Here is a 20,110-nt window from a genome sequence, read left to right on the forward strand (position 1 = left end):
TACTGTTTTATTGATCATCACAAGCTAAAATTATGATAATTTTGACTTAAATAAAGTAGGTTTTTAAAAAAAGATTTCGTTGTGATATAAAATTGAAATATTAATTTTAAAGACACGTTTAGAAAATAGCAACTTAGATCTGATCGCAGTAATCGACTGAATGACAGTAAGTGTCGAAGTATTTGTTTGACTGATTGAATGAGTACCAACTGACAGTTTCGTTCATATTACATATGGCATGAAAGAATAAAACGTTGTTTCCTAACCAATAAAGCAGATAAAAATGAAGCCTCTAAATAAATTTAAAGATAAAAATGTGAAAAAGAAGAAGAAACTGATAATTAAACCGAAAAAAGATCAAGTGCTTGTTGTAGCACAAGAAATAAAATTCGCCAGATTGCTGTCGGGCAATGAAAAGAGAACTAGGGACAGAGTGTTAAAAGCTTTAAAGAAGTGGCTGTCTAACTGCTTCGAGAAGTCCCATGGCACGTAATTAACACAATAAGACCCTTATCAATAATTTTTAATTTGATAAGAAAAAAATTATTTCATAAACCTAACCTAATGTTATATATATTTTTTTTTAATAAAAAAATTGACACTTATAACAATTCACTAAAAGAATGTTTACTGAAAAAGAAAGGAACTTTCATTTTGTACTGTCTATTGAGCAAGTACTTTATCTTTTTATAGTAAAAACAACATTCCTCCTTATTAACATTTATGGGTGCTAATCAGTTAATCATTGAAAAAAGGTCTTTTCCAGCAAACCTTTCGCTTAATTGCATTCAGATACACATACCACCATACCATATCAGCTGTTAAAATTGTTCACTCCTAAATGTAGGCGTCCCCCCTACTGGAAGGTTTTACCAGTAGTTGTCACACTTGATGGGCGTGTTGGTAACTGTAGTTTGACCTTGGTGATGCTACTACCTATCCCTCCACCATTGAGTTCCCTTAGTCACTTCTTACAACACCTATGGGAAGGTGTGGCCTATTCTTTGCCGGGACCACATGCCAAAGTGATTCTAGATAATTTACTCATGTATTGTACATATGTATGTAATATATGTACTGTACAAACATGGTTAGTGATAAAGTAGTGAATGTTAGTATAAATTTTATACCGAGTTATCTAAATAATTTGTAATTTATTTTAGTATTTAAAGAAGATGATTTCATTCGAGTGTGGAAGGGCTTGTTTTATGCTGTGTGGATGTCAGATAAACCTCTTATACAGGTATGTAGCTCATCATAATGTTTGCTTACTTACTACTTATATAAGTTGGGTCAAACCAAAGCCCAGCTATATTCCAGCTAACTAGTAACTTTTTATAATTCTTTAAATTCAATTTTACCTTTTGAATACAGGAGTTTTTTTCCTTATTTATTTAAGGATTTTTATGTAAAATAGGACAAGTTTAATGCCATCATACTTTATCCCAAATATGCAGCAATAAGTTTTAAGTTTGAATGTCTATGCTTCTTGAAAGGTGGCTAATCCTACAATTATATGTAAATGTTAAAGTTTGTGAGAACAATTTTTTTTTAATCTTTCATGCAATTTTCAAGGAGTTTATATCATGATTAACACAGGATACTACAGCCATAGGATGTAGATAGTAAGATTTACATAACATTTAAGGTAAATCTATATTAAGATCCATTATTTTGGTAAGGCACCTTGTATATTTTTTTAACTTTTATTATTATAATATATTATTATTAATTTTATTAGGAAGAACTATGTGAGAGTATCGCTGGAATACTGGATTTATTCCCAGTGGAACAAATTGCACCTGCTGTGCTGATGATGAAGGCTGGTTTCCGAGTGCTTGCCACAGAGTGGTATGGCATTGATCACCATCGTATGGATAAATTCCTCATGGTATGTCTAAAATTTTAAATGCATAGTACAGTAATATTGATAAGAGATTTAATTTATATTCCACTTGACCTAAAACAGACTAAAGACAACACATAAATTTGTTATATTTTTTGTAGGCAAACAAATAGCAATCATTATTATTATAACCAATCCATTCTTCACTGTTGAACATAAATTTCCTTCATATTTCACCACAATGTGTGATCCTGCACAACTTGCATTCAATGACTCTTTGCAATACTCTTGATAGATCACTCCATGTTATGAAGGTTGGCCCTATATTACATTTGCCTACACAAGGTCACTACTTAAGAACCTTTCTTCGTCATCAGTTACAGTTTACTCAAGCTATATAGTAAGCTTTTTACCACTTTAGCTTACTGCTGTTACTAATACTAATAATAGCATATAATTTATAAGTGAACTTGTATTTAATGCAGTTGGTGCGGCGGTATCTCAGAGGCGGGCTCCGGTGTCTCCATCGTACCAGTTGGAGTCTTGACAGTTGTGAAATGTTTACAAAAATGTTGACCGGACCTGATGGTGAGTAGTGTACTGAAAATACTGGGCATGGGTATTATGAATACTGATCCGATATATATATATATATATATATATATATATATATATATATATATGGTTTTTCTAAACTTAGGAAAAAAGGTCATCACCCATTTCAATGGGTGATCCTTATCAGTTGGATATCTATTTTCGATATGTTAAAAATCTAATATTATTTTCTACTTAACAGTAGTAGTAACAATTTTTAACATATTCATTATTGGATATATACTGGATATAGATATTGTTATATATTACTCACCCTCAGAAGATACAGTTTCCTTTGACGCCAGTGTCACACATAATTTCACTAGTGATGAATTTGTATGTTCGTGATCCTCTATTTGAAGTTAAAAAGGCTATAATTTTAAATTAAAATCAATTATCGAAAGTTGTAATTATGATAAATATAACAAGCCACAGTACTGTGTAGTAAAAAATACTAAATTTATCACATCTTGGGGAAGTAAGATCTTTTTAAGTTGATGTGTGTAGAACACTGCAGTTTATACAATATTTATTTTCAGGTATATTCGCTGTAAAAACTCCTCATTATGCAAGGAATGCCACATCAATGCTTATGCACATTACTGACTGTTTTTTAGAAGAGTGTGCTAAGGTATGTTCTATCTAATATTATAATTTCTGCTGTTTCTTGTCCACTGTTGAATTTGGATTACTTAGGTTTATCCCTCAATGGGATTAAACGCGTTTTGTAATTATTTATCTCGGCTTTACTTACGTTTTAAATTCGGGGACGCCCGATTAATTTCGAACTCAATAGAGGCCCTTATTCATGAGCGCGGTTTATGACAGTGATGTGAGTAGCACTAACCGACCATCGTGCTACTATTGTACACGTTAGATAAATTTAAAATGTCATACAACAAATTTAAAATGTCTCACGATAGTTATTATTAAATAGAAGTTAAAGTTTTATGAACACTAAAAATATTTATCTGTAATTGATATGAAAAGTCTACTGTTCTACGTAAGCAAACCCAATTAATTACGTAAATACTGTATCTCATTTATAGGTATCCGGTGGAAACATTCCGGATGCCAGCATGGTGATGCTGATTCGTCCGTTTGCGGAATATATGGGTTTTGGGGAGACGGCGGTGGTGAACGCCAGTTGTCGGCGAGTCCTCAACGCACTGGTGCGGCAAAGTGAGTTGGGGCTGGAGTATCAGCAGGCCACACAGGCATGGAAGCAGGTAAATGTTTAAACATAATGTCAAACATCGATTATACAAGTCCCTAGATTAAAAGAACAGTGTGTATAAGATATATCACCTGTGTGATGTAACTTAGAGTAATCCCTGTTAAATACATAATAACAGTTTAAAATACATATTTTGGAATAATATTCAAGGTTTGCTGGAAGAGAACTCGTACAGAATTAAAGCTTGCCTGTTGTACATCCATATTCAAATTAAATTATAACAGTATAATTTTTATGTACAATAAAGTATAAATATTATTAAATATCTCTAATAGATGGGGTGCCCACAAGGCGGTCCTGAAGCTTTAGAAATGGTTTCTGATGAAGACGAGACTTTAAGTGGAGACGAAGTCGAGAGTGATAATGATGGGTTGGTATAATATTGTGATAGATCTTTTTTATTCTGTAGCAGTGCTCGTTATTTTATGCATGTGGTAATCTAACATTTTTAATTAAAGTTTTTCAGCCATTTTTGTGTGATGATATAACAAATAGTATATCAGACATTAATTCTAAAAATGATAAGTTTGGGTTTCATTACTTGTTTTTGCCCTGTTTCTCCCTCCCAGCTATGTTTCGCGAAAATAAACTTAGTATAAGACATTACAGCGGCGGCGGCTTTACCCATTGAAAGGTTTCGGGCGGCAGGTCTTTGTGAGACCCTTTGTACTTCGTGAAAAGTATGTGATGCGAAAGTAGGTCTGGTTGTTTGGTATTTGTCATCTTTGAATTGAAGCTAGTTATACAAATAAATATAATTTGAGTTTTAAAATATTTTATATTGAAAGATTTACAAAATTAACAAAGACAGAGATGATAAATTTTAAAATTTATGTTTGGGGTTTTTCCTAAGACTAATTTTTAAATAAAGCACAATAATCTAACGATTGAGCTAAAAAAAGTATTTGTCATGTACATATGTATATATCAAATTGCTGGAAATTGCCCTGTTCGCCACCTCCTAAGATCGAAGCTGCATTACAGTATAGATTAATATTGCTGTTAGTACTATAACAGTTGTAATTTTATTATCGTTGTAGCGCTGATAAGCCGCTGGACCCTCGAGCTGGACACGTTGACGTAGTGTTGGCGAGCTTGCCTGTTCCCGCAAACATGATTGCCGACATGCTCAGGAGTTTGTTGGCGAAGGCTTCGTCTAAAGCTCACAAACGGATTAAAATATGTATGCAAAGGTACGTCTCACGAATTAAGAACATTACTAATTGTTATAACTGGTAAAATACTCATCAAATCTCAGTATAACATGTATCACAAATACATTTGCCAAAATAGTAGCTAATAGAGGATAGTATAGGGTAGATTAATAAATTTATATAGTGCAGTGATTATAAAACCTTTGTATTCTATGGATTCTATGCCAGAATGGTCAAGTTGTTCTGATACATTAATTTTTAATTGTGTTCGCAGGTTCGAGCGACTCTCCCAACAGGAGTATCCTCTCCCCGCAGAAGTACCTCCGTCTGTGGAGGAGCCTCCTCTCCGGCCCACTGTGGCCGCCAAGAACTTGCTACGACATGAAAGGCAGATGGTGGAAGAGGCTGACGAGCTGGCGCTCAGAGGCAAGTATAATTTAATATAAATCTGCAGCCAAGAGGTAACAAACAAACTCATTTTTACATTTACAATTATTAGTAAAAAATATTAACATAGTTTCATAAATGAATTTTCGTCAATAATAATATATATATTTTTAAATCATCTTTTTGTAAATGATACTTTAATTTTGATTTCTTTGATCTTCAGGATTGAGTCGCAAGCAGCGCAGACGGCTGCTGGCGCGGTCACGTGCAGGGATCAGCATAGTAGATACTGAAATGACTAGTGATAATGCTACAGTAAGATTTCTTTCTTAATTAGTTCTTGGACAGATAGTTCTGGAATGTTTTGAAACTATATTAGATATAGTTTGGAAAAGTTTACAGGCATATAAAAGATTAATATAGGTACTTTGTTTCATCAGACCACATGCCACGTAATATATCAAAAAAATATAAATGAATGAATTTCTTTATAGTTACTGATCCTAGCGGCCCACTTTATAATTTGATTTGAACATTTTTTTACGAAACAAAATTTCATAATCCAATACATTTCAGAACGATGGTTGGACTGTAGAATCTACGGAACCACAATCACAGAATCATGACTCATCCAACAAGGAGAATGTGGACAAAACCAAGAAAAACAAAAGAAAGTTAAACAATGAGAATAAAAATGATGCTAAAAAACAGAAAACTAGTAATTCTAAACACAATAATGGCAACATTAAACAAAATGAAGTTGTAAATAATAATAAAATTAAAGATAATGGAAAGAAAGATAAAAATATTAAATCAAATGTTGAAAAAAATACTAAAGTAATACAGAATGGTGTTCGTAAAACTGACAAGTCACTTCCTGTGAAGAAAAAGATGCACAAGGAATTTGGTATTAATAAGAAAGAAAATATAAAAGAAGTAAATAGTAATAATAAGAAAGAAACTACTGTTAATAAGGATAATAATCGTAATAAGTCAAATATTCCGAATGTTAAGAATAAAATGAAATCTGATAGTAAAATTGAAAATAAGAATGTTACCAAGAAACCTACAGTAGTTGTTAATAAAGTGAAAAATTTCCAAAAGCAAATTTCACCAAAAGACAAAAGACTAGAGAGTGTATTGAAAAAAGCATCTTATCACACTCCAAAAAAGGTAATTTTTTTAACATGTAGTTGTATGTAGTAACATGTCGTACACAAGTTTTAAAACTATATAGCCGTGATTTGAATTTTAAAAATATTATGTTTTTTTTTACTAATTAATATACTTCTACTATTTGTATAACAACATTGTTTGCATATGTGTTGCCTTCTAAAATTTTATATTATTATTTAAGGTGAAGTTCGTGTTAAAAAACAACTCAATGCAAGGTACAATGGACTACTATAAGAGTGTGCGGCAGAGTCCAAGCATCCCGTTTGATGGCAGCAAAAAACCGTCGAAAACCAACCTGAAGCCATCCACTCCATCACCTATCAATCCGTTCTTCAAAAAGAAGTTGAAACTCAAAAATTAAATGTGTTTCAATAAAAGTAATGAAATGTTCTTTGCTTTTTTTTTCAAACGGTTTACTCCTTCCCTGCCATTAATAGGGCACGCACTTAGTGCGGATTGACGAAATAAATTGAACTATTTTGATTCTATGAAAATTTAACCGTTTTTTGCTAGGTACCAATAAGGAATAATGGATGAGGATGAAGTTATATAATTTTAGGTACTACTATTGAAGGATCCCATGATTGATCACGATCTCACCTGATAAAAAAACGATAATGTGGTCTAAGATGGAGCTCGCGGGCACACAAATAGCCTATTCACATTTGTCTTTAATTAGTGCAGATTATATTAGGATGGAAATATCAGTTTATTATGCGAATTCACGAGGATTTAATTACAATTTCTTGACCTGATACTAGTTTTTTTTACCACCATTTCACCACACTAGTGGAGATAATAGATGAGGATGAAGTTTTTTTTTTCATTAATGATAATGGAGTCGTAATCTAGCTTGCGCTGTAAAGTATAGACTGACGAGTGAGAATAAATTTAAGTCAGTTTAAGCCCATAGTAACAAACCAGGAATTTACCTTGATGATTTTCTAGGATCGACTTTTTGTAATGTTAAGTGTATCCGACCGCAATCATTATTAATGTTGAATAATTAATTACATTAGAATTAAACTTTGTCACCTACTATTGAAAAGTACCTACTCAATGTACCTTTTCTTAGTATCTTAAGAGGTAAAACTGACCAAGGTTAAGACGTATAGGTACAATATGTTATTTAAGATGTATGTAAACACTTGGTGTAGTTTACGACTTGTAGTGTATTATATTATAATATAAAATAGTATTATTTATTCTTCTTCCTGGTTCCTTATTTTATTTCCTATCAAAAATACATACATTGCCGTACTTACCTATTTCTTCTTATTAGTAAATTATTTTGTGCAAACTTGTAAATTATTTTTAATTATTTCAAAACTCACTGCTTGCATAAAAGCTAAATAATTATATAGGATTTCAACCATTAACGTGTATCATAACAATCTATACAGTTCCCACTACTAAAGTCGAGCTAGGCCCGTTTAGTCTTTTCACATAAGAGAATATTTTTTAAGATAAAAAGGGAGTGGTAACTGCGCCTGCGCTGAAGGGGCATACTAATGGGATGAATTTAAGTCAATTGACCCATCGTAATGAATTTACCAGAAATTATTTAACATGATTTCCAAGAATCCCTTGGAAACTCCAGGGTAAACGTGATGAACATTGATCAAGTGGTTTGCTGTAGGCTTATATTTTGAGTTTTCTTTTACTTCCACTGATATTATTGCAAAAAAAAACCTAGAAATAAATTCCATTAATTACCTCATGCGACATTCTAGGGTTGAAAAGAGTGATGACAGCGTATATTTCTACACGAATTTTAACTGGCTAATTTCCAAAGTTTATAAAATACACTAATGTATATTTTATAAACTTTGGATATGCACAATCGAAGTAGGTACATAATTTTGGGCAGGTTCAAATAAACTGTACTCGTTTTAGATACGGAATAAGTGTGCAATTGCACTTTACTATTTTTTGTGGTAAATAAGGGGAACTACATCAATAAAGCTATCTAATAATTAGTCGTTCTACTGATATGTAGATATAACATTAAATATTCAAATAATACAACAATATGGCAGACGTGAAGACAAGAGATGCTATTAATCTCATTTTATAGTGTTCTGTGACCATTTGTCATAGAATGGAATAAGCCCTTAACACACTTAATGGGATAGATAAGTAAATAAGACACGATGTAATAAAATATTATTTCTATATGCACACGCTTATCTTAGGGACCCGTAAAACAGCACAACCCTATTTTCGTATCATAATGAAAATACATACTCCGTACACAGTACCGGCTTTAGAAGAAGGCGGGGAGTGGAGTGGCGGAAGAGTCTTGGTTGTCTGACACCTGCCGGGGTCAAAATTCCAATTCAAATCATCATTCTTCAAATAAACTAGTTTACAAGCACTTCTAAAACGTCATTGTTTAAATCTACTGCAGAGTTCAGAAAGTTGTCATCTGTTGAGAAGAACCCCCAAGAAACTCAAGAGTTACTTTTTTAAATTTCTGTTAATATAAGCATATAGGGGGGAAAGGGATTGTTAGTAATGGAGACTGAGAATCCCATTGCTAGCAATATACCAGCTAGAATAAACCAGGTCGACCTCCTCGCGGTTCCCCCTGGAAACTATCATCGTTAATTCCTGATGAATTTATCATGATGGGCTTACTGGCCTGTTTTCATTCTCATCTATCACCCTTCACTGGTGCTCCGCTAGCGTATCCCGTTAGCGCAGGCGGAGTTACTATATCATTTTCACCCATCAAAAAAAAAATAAGCATATAAGTACACGTATATGTATACGTCGGCCCCGTCATAGACCATGGGCCATCCCTTCCTTGCCCGTGGGTGTCATTAGAGACGACTAAGGTTACCTATGGTGGAGGGATGGGCAGCAGCGTCTCTCTTAAAACATCTGTAAGAGCCTAACTGCGGTTGCTAACCCGCCTGCCAAACGTGGCAACTAATGACAAAACTCCTCTTATAAGGAAGACTTATGTTCAGCAGTGGACAGTTAAGGGCCGAAATAATTATAAGTACACGTATATTATATTTATTTAGCTGATGGCTATATCTAAGATTACATGGTCATTAAAAAGCACGTGTATGCGCGTGCTTATGCTGGACTAACACCATGCTTGTCAACTAAGTAATCGTTTAGGCTTTGTTCAATAAAGTTTTTTAAATAACAGTTTTAAAATTAAAAGGTAAATAAAATATTATAATATTTAATACTATAAAAGATCTAGTAACTTTTTTTAAACTAAACATCGGATCAGCAAGTTTGTATTTGTATCTAGTGTTAAGATTATGAAGATCGATGTTTTTAAGAAACAGTTGAAAATTACTTTCACAGTAAATTTTGCATATATGTATTTATATTTTTCTCTTACTGATTAACGACTTCCCGCTTTAGAATAAATAGCGCTAATTGCACGTTTTAATGACACAAATATGGTTTGGATGTCGGCTGCTTTACCCCACAATAATATTCCACAGGACAGTATACTATGAAAGTAATTAAAATAAACTATCCGACAGTCTCAATATTAGTTACTGTTTAACCTTGCGTTGCTATGCTGTACATACGCCGCAGAAGTTAATTTAGTTGCAAATTTTTTAATGTGAGGACCCATTGAGTTTTATTATTAAGAGTGATTCCAAGGAAGACAGTAGAATCTATAAAACCAAGAGGTTCGTTATTTAATTTCATAAAAATATTAGAATTTTTAGAAAAATTTTCGCGTTGAGTTTTTTTTGCATTCTACATTAGATTATTATTTGTAAACAAATGGAAGAGACGCAGCAAAACATTATTGGTCATAATGTTTAATCAATCGGTCAACCTTAAAAATTAAAGAAGTATCATTTGTAAACAATACTATGCCACATCTATCCTGCATGGCAAAAGCAAGATTAAAACTAAATAAACTAAAATTTCTACGTGTTTCATGCGGGGCATCTTCTCATGCTTTGGAAACAAATATTTTTGATTTAGTTATATTTTTAAACCGTGACAAATTATTTTTAGTGACCTGCTGACATGTTATTTTTTTATATGCAGTACCACAGTTGTTTTTAATTAAAAAATTTTTGTCCAAAGTGATCCGAGCCTAGACAACCAAAATTAAATTTCACCTTAACTCCACAATCATAAAAAAAAAATATCCAATGGCGGAATCCCCAGCGACTCTATTAAATTCAAACTTGTTGAGCAACTTGATGAAAGATCAACGTCACACAAATAAGTTTTTATTTTTCCGCATTACTCATCTCTTTGTTTCCCCCATAGGCAATTCAAAAGAATCAAAACACGCTGACGTTGGACGATATACGCAAATAATTATACAATTTTCTAGTTCTACAAGTTTCTAGGATGCTGAGGTTCAAGGTGGCGTCTAAACGAGACGCCATAGAATTTATCGCAGCGCAAACACGGACAATTGTCATAGATCGCATTTTTGATAACCACTTCTTTGTCGTCAGACGAAGCCACCAATCAATATTTTGGTCGAGGTGGTTTTCTTTTCAAAAGGGTGTTAATTTAATGGTACCCCAACCTGCGCTGACGGTTGGCCAGGGGATTTTTTAATGGGATGAAAATAGAATGATAACCTAGCCTATGCTGCAAGACACTTTAAGACTTTTAGTGAAGGACGATAGATAATAATAAAGTCAAGTGATTACATGAAGTAACCACGATGGTTACCAAAGGGAACGACGTAGAGGTTGACTTAATACGGTATATCAGGAAGTAAATATAGACGGTAATAATGCCGTTCCTTTATATGTTATATATAGCTAATATATGTACGGAACACTATTCAAATCGCACAGTTCACTGATTGACACATTCGATTATTATTTTTCAATATATAAACAACATCGACATTATTGTATTAGTTTATAGTTATCTTGTATCAGTTGAGATGGCAACGCTGAATAATGATTACGTCCGCATACCGCGGTTTTACGCGGGCAGATCAGTGCTTATTACAGGCGCAACCGGATTCATCGGAAAGGTCTGTGATATGAATTAAGTTATGGTTTTCTTAAACTGTTACAATATAAGGTTCGTTCTAAAAAGAAACGATTTCGATATGACTAATGATTAAACTGATTATTTGATGTGATAAGTTATTATACGACCGACACATCGCAAAATATACACATAAAAAATATAGACCGTTGGAAGAAGTTTCGAAGTGGCTACTTTTTCTAAAACATATAATTTCATATTACTTATTTAAATTAACAGAGCAGAAATCACATTGGAATCACAATGAAGCAGTATCCGGCGGCTTTAACCGCGTCAACCAGTATATAAAGTATTATATATGCTAAGTTTTTTTATGTTAACACTAACAACTTCGACATCATTTCACGGAGCGATCTGTGTTTTATGATTAGGTCGACTGATTTTAATAAAGCACATTTCCACCGTTTTCTAAATTTTATTATAATACAAAATTTTCCTAAAATCTTTTTTTTATGCAACTTAGAATGGCAAACAAGCTGACGACCCATCCGATGTAAAGTGGTAATCGTTGCCTATAGACATGAACAGTACCATGGACATAACAGAGAGTACTGTTTCGCCCATGATACCCCCCATGCGTTGTCATTCCCGAGGGCTCAGGTGTTATTCCTCTGTACCCTGTAAATTCACTGGCATATTCCACCCTTCAAACCGAAACACAGCCATGCAAACACAACTGCTTCACGGTAGAAACACGAATGTGACAGAGCTGCCCAAGCAAACGACTTTTGTACAAAGGCTGGTTCTGTCTGTTTGGATATTTGCTCACGATGAAACGAACAGATAAACGTTAATATAAAGGATTGAATTTAGACATAGCTGTTGCAAGGAGAATATTGGATAGGTTTTATCTTAAAAGTTCTCTTCATTCAGGTATTAGTTGAGAGGCTACTGACGACATGTCCAGATATCAAAAAGTTATGTTTACTCATGAGGACCAAGAAAGAGAATCAACCGGAGGAACGCCTGCAGCAACTCAAAGATTCACCAGTAAGTAAATAAAATTCTATAGTTAATTGAAATGATAGATTTTGTCGCTAGAAAAGCAATATTGAATAGAAAATTGGTGATGATTATTCCAGATATTCAGTGACCTTCGCCATCGAGACCCCAGGCAAATGGACAAGTTGTGCATAATACCAGGAAACATGTTACAACCTAAGCTCGGTATTAGCAACAAGTATTTGGTAGATTTACAAGAGGTACCTATAATTATGCTCAGACCTTTAATTTTTTTATACAATGGATTTTTTCGAATTACCGTAGTTGACGTAGTGATATCACAAACAGTGATAAACCATGCTAATTATTTGAGTTCCTCTTGCCAGTTCACAAAGCTTCATAATGTTCTTTCATTCTTCTTCTTTTTTATATTAATATATTCGTTCAAGGTAATCTCCGAAACTGTTCAACATATTTTATAAAATTTTGTAGCTATGTTCCTGTTGTTTGCAACTTGAAAGATAGGATAGAAAATTTTTATCCTAAAATAAATTGGATCTGGTACTTAGGTGATGGACTCATATCCCGATGGATGAGTTAAGAAGACAAGTTAGTGGTGTAGAAAATTTAATAATAATATGCAATATGATGAGTAGGCATTAGAATAGTAAATAATACTTTATGGTAATTTTTTTCACTGCCGATAAAGCAGTATAATTGAAATTACTATTTATAGGTGTCGATAGTGTTCCACTCTGCAGCAACAGTAAAATTTAACGAGGACCTACGCAGGGCGATCGAAATGAATGTATTATCAGTAATGAGATTACTGGCGATTTGCGACAATTTACCCAATATACAAGTAAGTGATGTTATATCGACAAAATTTATTAATTTAGGTTTAACTTATTAATTTAAATAACAAGTATTCGATTTTAAACTACATTCGTCGTCATCATAGCTCGGAATACAAAAACTGTTTCAATTATATTCGTTCATCCCGTAAAGGATTCTGAATAGAAATAGAAGCGAAACCATTATTACCAATTCTGTTTGATAAAGGTGATTTTTTTAATACTCTGGCTTATGATTTTTCAGGCATTCGTGTACGTCTCTACAGCATACAGTAATGCGGAACTACCAGAAATAGAAGAAAAAGTGTATTCATTGTCTACCCCTATAGAACAACTTTTAGCGTTGGTTAAAGATAATACGATAGATTCAAAGGATCTTATGAAGTAAGTTTTACGAATATATATCTTAAAGAAGTAAGTATTTGTGTAAGCGCTGAAAAGTTAGATTTTGCTTGCTCTATTTCTCTTTACCCAATTAGTTTTAAATTGCTTTGTGATTTAGAATGGTTACATCCCCATGATAATAGAGAACAACATATACTGTACCATCAAGTCCATGGCCACTCCTCATGCATTAGTATTACTACTAACGTTAATTAATATAAGTCGTGTATATATATATATAGAATTATTATACGAAATCTAAGTCATTAGTTATACGTAAAACTTAGAATACTCGTGCTATAGATTAAGCATGTTAAGACAGACATTTCGTGAATGGATAATTCAAAACGAATACTAACTTAATGCTGGAGATGCCATGTTAACCGTGTTTAACTACTTTCCTTTATTGATGTATGTTCTACTGAAATTTTTTTAAGTTTTTCTGTTAAAATACTCTCTTAAGAGCATGCTAATGATAACATTGTTTCTTGGTGTTCTTTGCTGTAGATATATCACTCCGAAGCCCAATACTTACACTTTCACGAAAGCGATGGCCGAGTATGCCGTCCAGCAGCACAGGACCAGACGTTATCCTGTTGCAATATTTAGACCTACAATAGGTAAATTAAATATTCAAATTAAATGGCAACTTGCTTCTTGAAAATATTTTCGGAAACTATTAGCTCTTTTAATGACTTATTAACATTATTATTTTAGATTTCCTTAGAGACTGATAATTCTTTTTTGTATAACGAAAGTGTAAATGTAATCATCAGCCTGATGGTATGTGTTAAGAAATTAAACGAAGATCTTAATTTAATGTATCTAATAATTAATACCATACCTACTACCATAACTCATCAATAGAAAGAAATATTGTTCTTAATCTGTAATATGACATTAAGCCCTATCATACTATGCAAATGCAATTGACATTGCCGTGTAGTTCCGACATAGAATAGGCCACCCCTTCCTTTCCCGTGAGAGTCGTAAGAATCGACTAAGGGAGGGCGAGGGATGGGCAACAGTGTAACTCTTAAAACATCTCTAAAGCCTAATTGCGGTTGCCAACCCCCCTGCCAATCGTGGCAACTACTGGCAAACCCCCCCCCCCCCCCCCCAAGGCGGAGGCTTATGTTCAGCAGTGGATAGTTAAAGGCTGATATGATAACGATACTATGCAATCAGGCTGCAATTATCTAATAAGTGATGCAGAGGACTTTTTACAGTCTCTCTTTCGTTGGTCTTGCAGTATCGCCATACAATTTCAGTAATATCATCACATCGCAACCCTTTCCCTGGTTGGATAGAGAATTTGAATGGGCCCGTGGGAGTGGTAGCTGCTGTTAGCACCGGTCTACTGCACGTGGTCCGCTGTGATGGCTCAAAACAAGCCGACTTGCTGCCAGTTGATATTGCTGTAGACACTCTCATTGCTGTCGCTTGGGAAACTGTTATTTGCAAGTAATAATAATAAACTATAATATATTTTAATATAAGAATAACCGGACCGACTTACGTATATTTTAGTTGAGAAAGCTCGATTAGTTTTGAAAGTACTGGAGGCCCTTAGTCATGAGTGGCCGTGATACTTATGCAGTCTGATTTACATTACATTAAAATATAACGTGTATTTGGGAATAAAATAATAAATAATGCTAATAATTTAACTGTCTAATCCATAGACAATGAAATAGCCGTTTTTACATAATATTATGTATAATACCGCATTCCTGAAGAGTGCAATATTATGTGGGTATGTAGATATTTAAATGAAAATTGTTGCCATAATTAGTGACATCCTACTCGTATTTTTATAATTAATACGAAAGTTTGTAACAATGACAGAGGTATGGATGGATGTTTGCTATTCTTTCACGCAAAAACTATTGAACGGATCTGAATGAAATTTAGTACACAGGTAGGTTATATTCTGACTTAGCACATGGGATACTTTATATAGCTAGTCAAAAATAAAATATTCGTTATTTCGAAATATTTTTTGAACTTTCTGTATAAACTGTATGATCAAGTGATTATCTGGTATCTATTAAGAGTTCGAAAATAATTTATGATATATACCTATGTTCCTTACAAAAACTTGTTTAATTTATTAAATACTATTACTGAGGTTTGGATTGGTATGCACATTATAACTAAAACTGTAATTCTAGTGTTTTTGTGTTTAGATGGACAACTATCAAAGTATACAACTGTAGCATGTCTGAAAACTTAACGACATGGGCAGAGTTACAGCAAGCCATAAACTACTACACCAGAGAATATCCACATACTAATTTGTTTTGGTATCCTTTTCTATATCTCGTGAGGAATAGGTAAGAAAACATGTTCGTTTTTATACATTTATTGTACAGTCTTTTTTTTATACCAATGATGCGGCAAACAAGCGTATGCCCTACCTGATGGTAAGCAATTACTATAGCTTATGAATACCTGCAATACCAGGGGCATTACGCGCGTGTTGTTAATGCTGAAGAAACCTCTTTCCTCTTTCTGAAGAAGAATAGTCGAAGGTTGACAACCAACTAGAATAGATTCATAAGTGTAGATAAAGCAAAAGACTTTAAGGTCTTTTGCTTTATCTGTATATATATATATATATATATATATATATATATATATATATATATATATATATATATATATATATATATATATATATATATATATATATATATAAGAGTACTGAACTATCTAAGGGTTTTCTATTTATAGGTTCGCGTATAAAATACTAGAATTATTGCTTCAAACTATACCACTGTACATATTAGAATATGCAATGCGCGTCTTAGGAGTTAAAAAAGAGTAAGTAATTAAAAAGTATTATCAAATATTGTATTATAATGTATAACAAATAATGTTTTATTTTTTTTTTTATTTTTTAAACGATTTACAGGCAAAACCTAATATTAGCGGATCGAAAGTTCCACCACATGAATACAGCATTAAAATTCTTTGTATTGAGAGAATGGCGTTTTAAAAATGAAAATGTCCGGAATTTACGAAAAAGGTTACATACATCCGATACAAAATTATTTAACATTGAGCCCCGAGCTGTGAAGTAAGCATAATATAAGAACCTACGCTATTTATTATCTGATATGATAGATAATGCAATTTTACACATATTAACGGATTAACGATTAACGTTAACTTACGTTAATTCTTCTGAAATGTAACGCTTTAACGTTTAACGAAGCTAATTTTTTTATTAACGGATTAACGATTAACGAAGTTAACTATTTGATTAACGGTGCCCAGCTCTGCTTATATCTATGGATGGCTAGGTATATTATCATGATAGGTAGGTACTAATATAAAGGGTACCTACTACATGGCCGTAGCTGGGAGGGAGGAGTATTGAGGGGCAATGCCTTTAAAAGGCCAGATTCGCTTTTTCGAAGTCAATTATGGTTTCTGCCTTTCCAAAAAGTTCTTTTGCACTAACTTTGACGTGGGTTTAGCTACGGCCCTGATCTACTAATAAAATAGCAGTAGAAAAATACTCATATTATATATGAAATTTTAAGATTTTATACGAAGGTTTTATATTACCTTAATGTTTTTTGCAGTATTGTGGTAGGTAGTAGATATTTAATAGATGTATGTAATGCATTATATCTGTACATTTTTTTTTTTTATATCTTGACTAAGTATCATCTTTTTTCTTTCCAAACAGTTGGGATGATCACTATAGACACTTTGTCTGTGGTGTAAGAAAATACCTGTTGAAACAGAATGACGACGATTTGCCTCAAGCAAAACTACGTTTGCGAAGGTAATAATAAATAAGCTGACGGTTTACCTAATGGAAAGTGGCAACCGGTGTCTATAGACATAAACGGTATCATGGACATGACAATACATAGTTAATTTTAAACTTTCGCGTTGATTACAGTTATTTTAAATACACTATCAGAACTTAACGATGGAAAGCCTTTTTAAGTAAATAGTACCTCCATACCTGCTTCTTTATTGCCGACGTTTCGACGTGGGTTGCACCATGTCGAAAAAATCTTGTCCAGACCACGACTTAAGAACAAATTACGAATTAAGTCCCGATAGTGTATTTAAAATGTGACAGAACATACAGTAATACCCATAATAATCCCTACACGCGTTGTATTTACTATGGTGTAGTGTCTACGAGTATATCCTGTAATTTTCCCCCATAATACTTCACATTTTAAACCAAAACACAGCCGTGATGATAGAAGTATTCATACAGACAACTTTTATACAGTGTATCCATCTGGTGTTTACTTCGAAAACTGTTTCGTTCTGTTACGTTTCTTTTCAACGAAATAATTAACTAGAATACCGGTTGTGGTTGTAAGGGTGTGCCTAATAGGATAAAAACGGAATGGTAATTCCCGACTGCGCTATCGGTATACACTGATGAGGCACCAGTGATGAAAGAGAAGCGAGGATCAAAGCAGGTCAATGAACTCAACGTAATTAATTCACCAGCAATTTCGATTGAGGAAGGTCAACCTGATGTTGTATGTTGATCGCTATGACTGACATCCTCATTAGAATTAAAAAACTGATACTAAAAATCCCTCTCCCCTTGGATTGTAAGGATGTGATATGGTAGTGAAATTACAGAATATGAAATACATTACACCTATGTCTTGAGGAATTGTAATATTCATATATGAGGCTCATGGTACTGGTCATGTCGACGGTGATGACATGTGTCATAGACGACGGTTATCTAAATGTGTTATTTTAAAATTAATGGTTCACAATGGGTCGATTTTGAGGTACCATCATTGTCGTTTTTAGAGGTGGGGGGGGGGGGGGGAGGAGTAGACCGTGTCCATCTCAGAATTGTCTGTTGCCCACCTATAATAAAAAACAAAGCCTTTAATTATATTCTTAAACATGCCTAAAATTACATATGAGCCTTTTTAAGGGACCAGGCCTCCGTAACATTATTTTTCATTTTTCTAAAATTAGAATTTCTGTTTGATATCATAAGCGAAATCTTTATTTTAAGAATCAATATGAATTAAATTTTTAATAGATTTAAGACAAAGCTATAATTAATTTCGTTTATGCTTGTCCATAAAAAAATAATTTCACGAAACATTCAAATTAAAATATTAGGTTAAAAGATAGGAATAGAAAAATGGGGCCTTAGAATCGACTCCAATATACGGTGTAACCTATGTACCTAATTTACATATCTGTAAGAAATTCCTGTAAAAAATACAATTACTTTTTTCAGAGCATACATCTTGCATAATTTCGTCAATATAATCTTCTTGGTATTATTTCTCCACGTATTATTAGAGAAGAAACAAAGAGAAAATATTAAGAATAATATTATTATCTTACTAACTGTCTGCAAAGCATTAATCGATCGTTTCGCAAAATTATCGCATACAATATTTCGAAGGCTTTAAAATGTATTTTTTATGTTTACAACTAAGTAAATAAATGATGTGGGTGGATGAACAGAATACATTTATTACAAAATAAATAAATAATTGCTTCGAATTAAATAATATCTTTTATTTTCCTAATCTAATGTTTTATGTATCAAAGATTATTATAGGGAATTAGAGACAAATTGAAACATTCAATTAACTACTGGACGTCATGAAATTACCTTAATTTTAAAACTTTAAAATTAAAACGGTCAGTTCAGTATTCGTTTGTTTACAATTTTAATAAGTTCTATTGGAACAGACTAATATAATTTTATGACAAACGGTACCTTGAGATTCTCTTAGTCCGTAATATAGGACATTATGTGCGTAGCATAAGACATCCGGGAACATCTGCAAATCTACGAGATCTCTCTGCCCGTCGCGAATCGGTCGCAAAGAATAATAATACAAACGGCCGTCACCTATATAGTTGGAAGCGCCACAGTGTATTAATTTTGTGTAAATTAATTTTATTTGTTGCTACCTTTCTTTTTTTATGCAATAAGCATGGCAAACAAGCTGACAGTCCACCTGATGGAAAGGGGTAATCGTCGCCAATAGACATGAGCAATGCCATGGACATAACAGAGTATATTGTTCTTAATACCCCCCCCCCCCCATGCGTTGCCATTCCTGAAGATTAAGATTTCATGTCTTTGTGCCATTTTCAATTCACTGTCATATCCTATGCCTCAAATCGAAACATAGCCATGCAAACACAACTGTTTCACAGTAGAAACTTAATGGAACAGCGGTACCCAAGCAAACAACATTTGTACAGTCTCTCTCTCTGGTATCCCTCGGTATTGACGTTATTTTTCAGGAAAAAGTAAATCAAAGTCATCTAGCAATTAGTAAACGTGCTATATGGGTATTACGATGCAAGCAAAATTTTGCAAAGATATGTTTAAGAGTTTATTTTCTCTGAAAATCTTTAATACGCCAATGGTTATGGTTAACTATTATTTTTAAAAATTAGCAAACTATCATGACATTGGGAGGAAAGGGATTGTTAATAATGGGATATAAAAGTCCCATTGCTAGCAATACACACTATCAGGTCGACC

General features: G+C 33.2%; 2 protein-coding genes across 4 annotated transcripts; both read left to right on the plus strand.

Annotated features, from left to right (window-relative positions):
* Positions 1-200: 200 nt before the first annotated feature.
* On the plus strand, positions 201-6,784 carry LOC113514196 (ribosomal RNA processing protein 1 homolog). Of its 2 annotated transcripts, XM_026898201.3 has the most exons (12): positions 202-485; positions 1,164-1,243; positions 1,742-1,891; positions 2,332-2,434; positions 2,980-3,071; positions 3,490-3,669; positions 3,953-4,047; positions 4,718-4,870; positions 5,106-5,257; positions 5,442-5,533; positions 5,795-6,391; positions 6,576-6,784. In XM_026898201.3, exons 1-12 carry the CDS (start codon positions 284-286, stop codon positions 6,753-6,755), a joined length of 2,076 nt encoding a protein of 691 aa, XP_026754002.2. In that variant the 5' UTR covers positions 202-283; the 3' UTR covers positions 6,756-6,784. The 2 variants fall into 2 exon arrangements, with proteins under 2 accessions (XP_031764096.2, XP_026754002.2); XM_031908236.2 differs by lacking the exon at positions 1,742-1,891 and having other exon boundaries at positions 201-485.
* A 4,488-nt stretch (positions 6,785-11,272) lies between these two features.
* Positions 11,273-19,118, plus strand: LOC113514469 (putative fatty acyl-CoA reductase CG5065). 2 transcript variants are annotated; one of them, XM_052893003.1, is made up of 12 exons: positions 11,273-11,387; positions 12,278-12,394; positions 12,487-12,606; positions 13,083-13,208; positions 13,445-13,584; positions 14,092-14,204; positions 14,856-15,048; positions 15,774-15,920; positions 16,321-16,410; positions 16,502-16,666; positions 17,285-17,383; positions 18,839-19,118. In XM_052893003.1, exons 1-12 carry the CDS (start codon positions 11,295-11,297, stop codon positions 19,014-19,016), a joined length of 1,581 nt encoding a protein of 526 aa, XP_052748963.1. In that variant the 5' UTR covers positions 11,273-11,294; the 3' UTR covers positions 19,017-19,118. The 2 variants fall into 2 exon arrangements, with proteins under 2 accessions (XP_052748963.1, XP_052748964.1); XM_052893004.1 differs by lacking the exon at positions 11,273-11,387 and having other exon boundaries at positions 12,301-12,394; positions 12,464-12,606.
* The last annotated feature ends 992 nt before the right edge of the window (positions 19,119-20,110 follow it).

This window comes from Galleria mellonella, unplaced genomic scaffold, assembly GCF_026898425.1.
Source record: "Galleria mellonella isolate WM207_F2 unplaced genomic scaffold, CSIRO_AGI_GalMel_v1 utg172, whole genome shotgun sequence".
Lineage (NCBI taxonomy): Eukaryota > Metazoa > Arthropoda > Insecta > Lepidoptera > Pyralidae > Galleria > Galleria mellonella.

What these genes read in the sequence shown, in the direction of transcription:
- LOC113514469 (XM_052893003.1), top strand. Translation starts at nt 11,295, where the DNA reads ATGGCAACGCTGAATAATGATTACGTCCGCATACCGCGGTTTTACGCG. An exon ending in ACAATTTACCCAATATACAA is followed by an intron (nt 13,209 to 13,444) that starts GTAAGTGATGTT and finishes ATGATTTTTCAG; the next exon opens with GCATTCGTGTACGTCTCTAC. An exon ending in AATATTTAGACCTACAATAG is followed by an intron (nt 14,205 to 14,855) that starts GTAAATTAAATA and finishes ATACAATTTCAG; the next exon opens with TAATATCATCACATCGCAAC.
- LOC113514196 (XM_026898201.3), top strand. Translation starts at nt 284, where the DNA reads ATGAAGCCTCTAAATAAATTTAAAGATAAAAATGTGAAAAAGAAGAAG. An exon ending in AATGTTGACCGGACCTGATG is followed by an intron (nt 2,435 to 2,979) that starts GTGAGTAGTGTA and finishes ATTTATTTTCAG; the next exon opens with GTATATTCGCTGTAAAAACT. An exon ending in TGACGAGCTGGCGCTCAGAG is followed by an intron (nt 5,258 to 5,441) that starts GCAAGTATAATT and finishes TTTGATCTTCAG; the next exon opens with GATTGAGTCGCAAGCAGCGC.